Source organism: Lutra lutra, chromosome X (assembly GCF_902655055.1).
Source record: "Lutra lutra chromosome X, mLutLut1.2, whole genome shotgun sequence".
Classification (NCBI taxonomy): Eukaryota; Metazoa; Chordata; class Mammalia; order Carnivora; family Mustelidae; genus Lutra; species Lutra lutra.
This window is the reverse complement of record NC_062296.1, coordinates 35,876,808-35,885,187: the sequence shown is the minus strand read 5'-3', so window position 1 is coordinate 35,885,187 and position 8,380 is coordinate 35,876,808. Positions and strand designations below refer to the sequence as shown.

The 8,380-nt window shown below is 53.9% G+C and overlaps 1 protein-coding gene across 9 annotated transcripts in view; it reads left to right on the top strand.

The window, feature by feature from the left end:
* Positions 1-1,686: 1,686 nt before the first annotated feature.
* TMEM164 (transmembrane protein 164) overlaps positions 1,687-8,380 on the top strand; it is a 154,306-nt gene continuing 147,612 nt past the window's right edge. Inside the window, exons 1-3 of one of the 9 annotated variants that reach the window (XM_047716889.1) lie at positions 2,048-2,225; positions 2,518-2,809; positions 2,910-3,191. In XM_047716889.1, the coding sequence (XP_047572845.1) occupies positions 2,714-2,809; positions 2,910-3,191 (378 nt within the window). In that variant the 5' untranslated portion in view covers positions 2,048-2,225; positions 2,518-2,713. Of the gene's footprint in view, positions 1,826-1,896; positions 2,226-2,517; positions 3,192-8,380 lie in introns of those variants that run through there. The other 8 variants (XM_047716888.1, XM_047716891.1, XM_047716890.1 and 5 more) reach the window with 8 other exon arrangements.

The following is an 8,380-nucleotide window of genomic DNA, read 5'->3' as shown; positions in this document are numbered from 1 at the left end:
ACCACTGGACTCTCCTACCTGTGAAAAAGAGGAATTCGGGACTCAGGTGTGGAAGTTGGCCGGGCTACAGTCATGAAAGAGGGTCATTTTGCAAACACAGGGCCCCTCTAGGCCACGTTGCCAACTGAGGTTCAGCATGAAAACCGGAGCAATTAATGAAGCCATTTACCGAATTTTATAACCTCATTCTCACTTCCTTGTAAATAGGAACTTGAGGTCTCTGCCAGGAGCCCCACAACCTGATCCTTAATGGTCCTTGGTTATGATGCGGAGGATTTAACAAAGCACCTAAGGAGAATGGAGTGGCCCTAGAATTAATTCCTGTTTGTTGCTGTTCTTTATTAATTAGCACTCGAAGAGCCTCAGGCCTGTGGTGGAGACCATACAAAGCTTGGAATTAGATAAAGCTATCCTGCTCTGAAGCTCTTTTTGTCTGGAAAACCAGACTTGGAAAGGATGGAAGGACAATGGCCTGATAATACAGTAGATTGTGTTTTTTGTTTTGAGTCTGGCTTGCAGCCAACACCCGAAAGTGTTTCCTAGGCAAAGTGCCTAACTGTTTTTTTGGATATTCTCCTAACTCACTGTGAGTCTTCAATATTAAATCAACATGAGGTAGGTGCTGAGGTCCCTGTCCTGCTTCCTTGTCCCAAGAAGAGCAAAGTCTGAGGATAGAAAGCAAGGCAGAGGGGGACGCTGTTCCAATCAGAGGATCTTATCCCATTCCTGGGTCCCTCCAATACCCACATGGTCTTGGCTGGCCTTCAGGGCCAGGGCACTCAGCCCCATGCGGGGTGGGAAGCAGCAGCTCCCTTGCAGGGACAGGGGAGGGAAAAAGGTCAGGGGATCTTCTTTTGAGGCAGCAAGTCTACCACGGAGCGCATGGCAGGAGCAAAAGGGAACAGGAGGGCCCCGAGAGGGAGAGGCTGTGGCCTGAGGTAAAGAGAGAAAAATGATGGAGCAGACCCTAGGAGGTGGAAGAGCCCAGAGAAGAGGGCAAAAGGGCCTTCATCTTCAGGCTCTGAAGTGGGGAGTGGGACTGTGGCTAAAAAAGGGAAGGGAAGGGGACATCGTGGTCCCGCAGGAGTCTAGTTTCAGGGCGGAAAGGAGACGCGCCGAGGAGAAGGTCATACCCAGCAAACACCCCGCGAAGCCAAGCCGGCACTGCCGCTCGGCGCTAGACAGGCTTATTCATTCCCCTAGAGCCCGGGGAGGGCTTGCTGAGCGCCTACTATGTGCTCGGCGGACGAAGACGCGCCGGGGGGAACCGGGACACGGGAGCTGGAGTCGGCCAAAAAGGCTTCACGGAAGGGGCGAACTGTGTAGACGGCGGTGAAGGAAGGTGGAGGTGCACGCGTGCAGGCTGGAGGAGCGCTGATCGCGAGGCAGGCTGGGGAGGAGGGGAAGGAGGCGGGGACTGAGGCCTGAGGAGGGAGGAGGAAGAAGGCCAGGCGGAGGGACAGCGTGGAGGGAGGGTGGGAGGTGTGAACGGTGGAAGCGGTGGGGCGGGGGGAGCGCGGGAGGTCGCAGCGGGGAGGAGGCGAGGCGGGGCATTCGCAGCCGGAGGGCGTTGTGGGGGGGGGGCGCGAGGCTGCGCGGGACTCCGGGGTGGGGGGTTGGTGGGAAGGGGAGGAGTGGGGAGCAGAGAGGGAGGGGAAGAAGGAGGAAGCAAGCGCGGCCGCTGCTGGGGGAGGAAGACCGGGAGGAGGAGCCGCGCGCGGCGGCGGCGGCGGCAACTGCGGCCGCCGGGGGAGCCGAGCGCCCGGGCGCGGGGAGCGCGGGGAGCCGAGCGGCCGCCGAGCCGGGGCCGCGGGCCGAGCTGCGGGTGAGTGGAGCCCCGAGGGGCGCGGCGGCCGGTTCCCGGGCCCGGGCGGGAGGCGCGGGCAGACGCGGCGCCGGGGCGGAGGGAGGGGGCCGGCCGAAGCCCAGCCCCCCGGCTTGCCCGGCCTCCCGCCTCCCCCTCCACTCCCCGCGGCTTCCTCCCGCCGCCGCTTGCGCCAGGGGGGCAGGTCCCGGGCGGGCCGCGGGCGGTGGGGGGGAGCTGCTGCCCTCGGGCGGGCGTCTGGGGCTGGGGGTGGAGCTGGGGGCTCGGGGGTGGACCCGGGGGCGGGAGGCCGGCCCGGGACGGCGCTAAATTGGCCGGAGGGGCCCGTCGGCGGCGAAGTTGCTAGCTGGGGGCAGAGACGGCCACGCGGTTGCAGGAGTAAGCGATCCCCCTGTGGCGAGTGCGTGAGACGAGGAGTCCGGCGTCCCTGCCATCCCCGTCGCCCTCCCCGCCTGACTGGCTCCGCTAGCTCCTCTCCTGGCCTCCGCGTGTCCCCTTGCTCTCACCCGCGCTGCTCCCCTGTTGGCTCCCGCGGCGCTGCCGGGTCCCCTCGGCCCTCGCCCTGACCCCCGCCTGCTTCGCCACTGCCCCGTTCCCCTTTTCTGCCCTCGCTAGTTACCCCGCCCCGCTTCGTAATTCCCGATGCAATTGCCTCTTTGAGACCTTTTTTTTTTTCCTCTCCTTCCTTTTAGATTGGCCAACGGCTCCTTTCAACCCTGCCTCGTTGGTGGCCACTGGAGAAGCGCGGGGGGCTCCCCAGGCAGCCGTGGGGACAAGTTAGAGCCAGCACTTGACCCCGGGCCCCGCGTGTAGCTTCCCTCCTCCCTGCCCTAGGTGCCCCGCTGTCCGGAGGGGGGCGGCGCGGGTGCGGGGGTGTGCCCTCCGTACATGTCCCAGCACCCGGGCAACCCTTGGGGCTTGTGTTCCATCTCGCTCTCGCTTCCGGCACGGTGGTCAAGGGGAACCACTTGGCATCATGTCCCGGTATAGCTACCAAAGTCTCCTGGACTGGCTCTATGGGGGCGTGGACCCCAGCTTTGCAGGCAATGGGGGCCCCGACTGTGCTGCCTTCCTCTCTTGGCAGCAGCGGCTGCTGGAAAGTGTGGTGGTCCTGACCCTGGCCCTGTTGGAGATCCTGGTGGCCCTGCGGCACATCCTGAGGCAGACGAAGGAGGACGGTAGGGGTGGCCGTGGCAGCCAGCCAGATAAGGTGACCCAGCGGCCAGAGGAAGGCAAGGAGAGCCTGAGCAAGAATCTGCTCTTAGTAGCCCTGTGCCTGACCTTCGGGGTGGAGGTGGGCTTTAAGTTCGCCACCAAGACCGTCATCTACCTGCTCAACCCTTGTCACCTGGTCACCATGATGCATGTGAGTCTGTTGACTTTTTCCCCCGGCCGCTGTAGTGATAAGAGTCATTTTGTGTGCTCAGGACACTCGGAAGTGTAGGGCACTTCATCCTGCGGGAAGTGGGACCCTTAAAAATGTTTTCCAAGAGTGGCTGGTTTTGTGCAGATTCCAGATTTGGCTTCCTCTAACCTTTGCACAATGTGTCAGCCCTGCAGTGGAGGTGAGGAACATAGTGATAGAGCCCTAGGAACCCACTGGCATGCTGGTAGTCTGTCAACCCGCCCCCCCCCCCCCCCAGCCCTGTCCTGGCCTTTCACAATCTGGAAGTGCAGCCCCAGCCAGGTGCCCTTTCTGGGTCACATCTGGGGACCACAGCCAGCCCCCATCTCCTCTGCTGCAGTTAATTTCCCAGAGGCCTGATGACACTCTTTCCTGGAGGTGGTCATGTAAGGTTTCTTGTCTCCACTGTGGCACTTTGGGGGAAATACTTTAATGGGTTTCCCTTAATGACTCTTTCATTTGGGAGTTTTAGTTCTTAGGGCAAGGTCTGCCTTTGAACTCTGAGCCCCTACCAAGTGCGCTCTGAAACAGGCTGACTCCTGAACTTTGGGCTGGTGGCCTCTATCCATGGTGAGAGGGTGTTTATTTTTTGCAGACCTCTCCATCTTTTTGCTCGTACTCTATTTCCTGTGGTCATGGTCCGGGGTGCTCAGAGAGCTGTTTTCTTTACCTCCCATTAGCGGTACTAAGAGAAACAAATGGGATTGAAAAGGAAAGTTGCCAGATACATAAAAATAATCTGGGTGAGCACCAAGAGTGAGACTGTCTTTCTGTACTCAGCCTGTGTGGAGAGATGTTCTAAAACTATAAAATCATGGAGGAGAAGGAAGAGGAGAAAAGGAAAAAAAAATCTTTTTTAGATTTCAGGCTGTGAGAAACCTGGTGTGTTTTATTCAGGGACAGTGTGGAAACCTGTCATTAGCATCTTTATTGCTTTTTATATTTGTAGAAGTTTATTCTCAGGAGAGTTGTGACAAACCTGTGTGGGGCACGAGGTTGAGATTATTATGTTGGTCTTACAGGCCTGGTGGGGCCCAGGGACCAGAGGTCACTCACCTGCAGCCAAAAGATGAATTAGCATCAGAGTTGGAAAGCTAACCCACCCTCTTTGGGGTTGCAGGCTGTCAGTAGAATGAAAGGGCTGTGGGGGGGCGGTGCGGGAGGCTGAGGCTGATCAGCATGGCACTGCCTACTTGTGGCTCCGATGCTTGCTGGGTCTGTTTTCCAGGTACTCTTGATTGCAGGTTCCTGGCCTCAGTTTCCCAATCTGTAAAATGTACTCAGTGGCCTAGTGGCCCTTCTGGTCTTTGCAGATGTGGCAGGGAGGTGTGGATAGCTGTGGAATAAAGAGGCTGTTATTGGTGGGGTGGCTGTCAGCACCGGGCAGGGCTGGAGGGCAGCAATTTTTTTTTTTAAGAGAGGGTTTCTTGGGATGTGATGCCATTCACAGGAAGCCTATGACTCTCCCAGCTAGACCTTCTGGGTAAATTTGAGCCAGTCCTCTTTCTTTCTTTTGTATGAATGGGCTTTTTGTTAATGAGAGGAAACAACACATCTCAGCCACTGCTACGTGAGGCTCTTGGGACAGGAGTGCTTTTTTTGGATGGCAGGTGGTGAGGGTCAGAGGGTGCCTCTTCTACAAAGGGGTCTTGAGGCCTCTGGCAGCCGCATATCTAGAAGGTCAACAAAGGACTAAATTCAGCCTGACTGGGGCTGCTGCTGGTGGGATGACATCAAACCTGGCAGCACCAGGCTTTTCAGTGGAAAGGTTTTAGAAGCTTTCACAAGCCTCTGGAGACTTGGTGCTGGCATTAATTAGTTGTGCAACTTTGAGGAAAAGTCCGCTTGCTGGGCCTCAGTTTGCCCATCTGCAAAATGAGACAGAGCTGCATTCACAGGTCGGGGCAGTCAGCATTCTCTGATTCTTTTCTCCTTAAGCAGTGGCCAGGGAAGCAACAGAGAGGCCCTCTGGAAATGTTGCTGGCCTCCGTGTGTGGGAAAAGGAAACTTGTTTCTTCTTTGCTGAGGTCAAGGAGCCTTGTTCATCTTCTGTTTCCTGTATCTCCCTGGTAAAGTCAGCCTGACCAGATCACCCTTGGATGCACGTGTAGATGATGATGGCATGTAGGGCTGGCAGAGGAGTGGACACTTGGGTGGGGGGGGTGGCACTCTAGGGACTGATTCCTGTCACCTGTACTCTTTCTTTTGTCCTGTGCTTCGCTTCAACTCTGAAGGCCTAGGGTGGAAGCAGAGAACAGAGTCAGGCTAAAGAATTCTTGATCCCAAACAGGATTATTCTCCTTTACTCTTTTCTCCTGTCACACTGCTTTGTGTCATTTAAATAGTCTCCTCAGGCCTGCTGTGGGCTGCAGCCTTCGGTCAGTCCCACAGCCCATACCCTACCTATGGCTCTTCCTGGGAAGCAGGGAAGCTGGGATTTTTGAAGTTGGTATGAGTCCTTGAAGACAAATGAACAGCAGATGGTTGGAAACCGTTTTCTGACTTGACGGCAGGGAGGACTAAGGATAGCTCGTCTGGTTAATCATACCTCACACTTCCCTGACACTTTAGTGTTTATGAGGCCCTTCCACTGACATGATCTTGTGCAGGGCCGCGCTAGGTTAGCTGGGGCCTGGAAAGAGAGACGTTGAAATGTTTCCTTTGGCTGTGTATATTCCAGAGGGGCGATGTTGAGTACAGAGAAATGTTTTGGCAAGTGAACTAGCTGAATTAGGCTACACGATGGCAGGACATTCTGTGGAGTTCAGAGGTCCTGAAAAGGCAAGGGAGACATTGGCTGAAATGAAAGGGACAGTTTAGCAGAAACATTTCTGATGTGTTTCTCACCACAGGATGACTCCATTTGGGCTTCGTAGAAAGGCCTTGTTCCTCAGAGTCTATGTCCGTTTCTAACAAGGACGGTACTGCTTTAGGCCAGGAAGTGGGAGACTTGGAGGGAAATTGGTTCGTCTCCCCATCTCTCATTTTTTCAGTCCGTAAAGTATTTATTCCCAAGGCCTTTTTAAACAGCCCCTCATCATGGCCATGCTGCTCTTGGGTGACTGCCAGCCTCAGAAGCAGAAGGAAGGGCCATTCTTGTGGCTGAGTTCTGGTCTTGATTGATGTTCCTGCTGTACGGTTTGGTTTTGGTCTCATCTGCTTTTTCAAAGGCCCCAGGACTGTGGATGACAGTGCTTTGTGTCGTCTGAATGCCAGCATCTCCCCTGTCAGTGTAAGCCAGGACGTGTGAGGGTTCCCGGGAGCCCCAGGCCCCATACACCATGGTTGGGCCCCTCGGTGAATATCTGTGGTGTTTACCAATCACACCAGTACATATTTCTTCAGGCATCGCTACTTCCCTCGTGCGTGTTATTTTGGGCAGGTAGGAGTGATAGGGAATGAATTTACTCAGCGATTATGCTAATTGCCCCAAATGCCCCAGCAAGTTAGTAGCAGAGGTGGCTTTAGGACTGGGCTGCCATTGTGGGAATGGAGGCCTCAGCAGAAAAAGATTCTCAGAGCTACTCAAGTCCCAAAGTCTACAACTTCTCAGCAGGAGTGTTAAAATGCTAGACATTTGACTGCTTGTATCTTGGAAAGGCTGGGGTTCTTCAACTCTTGACCCTTTATCACCCTTGGGTCTAGTCATCACGTCTCTGTCTTAGGGACAGAACAGAAAGATGCCACTAATAGGATCTTCTGTGGTTTCATACAAAATTTTTTTTTTTAGATTTGCCTTTGTTCTGGGGGTCCTAGCTTCTTTACACTCTATTCCAAGTCTAATTTCCACCAAATGTGGCTGGCGTGCTTTTTCTTCACTGTTTGATTATCCTACTTCCTCCTTCCTTGCTGAAAGTGGAAGAATGGCACAGATTCAAAATGGTGCTGAGCTTTTTGTGATACCTTTTGGAACGGCCTGAATAAACAGTGATGTGTTCCATTCACCCCGTCTTGGATTTGTTCTAGAGAAGGACCTGATGGATTTGAGAATGGGGCTTTTTGTGACCCCCACCCACCCCCGACTCCTTGACTTGAGAGACCAGCCACACCTCCATATCCCCATCTGTTGTCTGGAGCGCGGATAACAGCTTCTGCTTGGAATTGACGTCGGTGGGTAAATGGGTACAATGAGGGATCCAGCCATCTGCTGACAGCTTATCAGATGGACTGTGTCCTGTGTCATGAGTCTAGGGGGACACAAGAAGATGATGTTTATGTGGGCCTCAGCAGTGAGGCATGACATTCCTTTTTAGTTTGTTTTATTTCTCCCCCAAGGAAATGTGCAGAGAATTTTTCCACCTTCCATTGTTACGGTCTTTTGGGGGCGTCCATTTTAAGGAGAAGTGGTGTGGATTGGTGGATCAAACACCCCACAGATGGTCCTGGGATTGACCCTTATGATGCGAGTTTGGCTCATGGCTTGCTATGGGAACCTGAGCAAATTATCTCATCTTTTCCTGTCTCTGCCTTCTCGGTGAAACCGGCTGTGTGGAAGAGCATTTTAAGCCTCTGAGTGACTGTGGTCACTTAAACAGAGAAGCTGGGCAGAGCTGATCAGAGCTGGCAGATGAGATGTGTGTATGTATATATATATATATATATTTTTTTTTTTTTAATCTCAAACTCAGAAACTGACAAACCTCAACTCCTTTGCATCTTTGTTAGCTTTTGGAATTCATTCCTCTAAGCATTTCTGGTGCTTTTTTCCGGTTCCCAGCCCACGCCTGCGTACCCTTCTAAGGTACAGCCTCTGACACTGGGCACTGCGCCCCCATCAGTCCATCCCCAGCACCTGCTGATACAGCCCAGTGTGGCACCTGTTTTAAGTACCAGTATGTTGCCGGCTCCTGCCCGCGGGGTGCTGACCCGGCCCCGAGTCCAGTTATTCCAGTCATTCTGGTAACACCTTCTGTCTCCCTTTGTCAACCCTTCGCACATTCCTCAGACTCTTTGGCTAGTTGATATACACCTTTGTATACTTTTAGGTAATTTTGTGTTTGGCTTGTTTTTACATGTTTGTTCAGTCTCCACCATTAGTGCAAACAGATTTTTCTTTAATGGAAAGGAGTAGTATTTTTTTTACACCCTTTGTAACTCCCTGCAGAGGTTAATACAATACCATATGTGTACATTATTAGTTGTTTAATGTG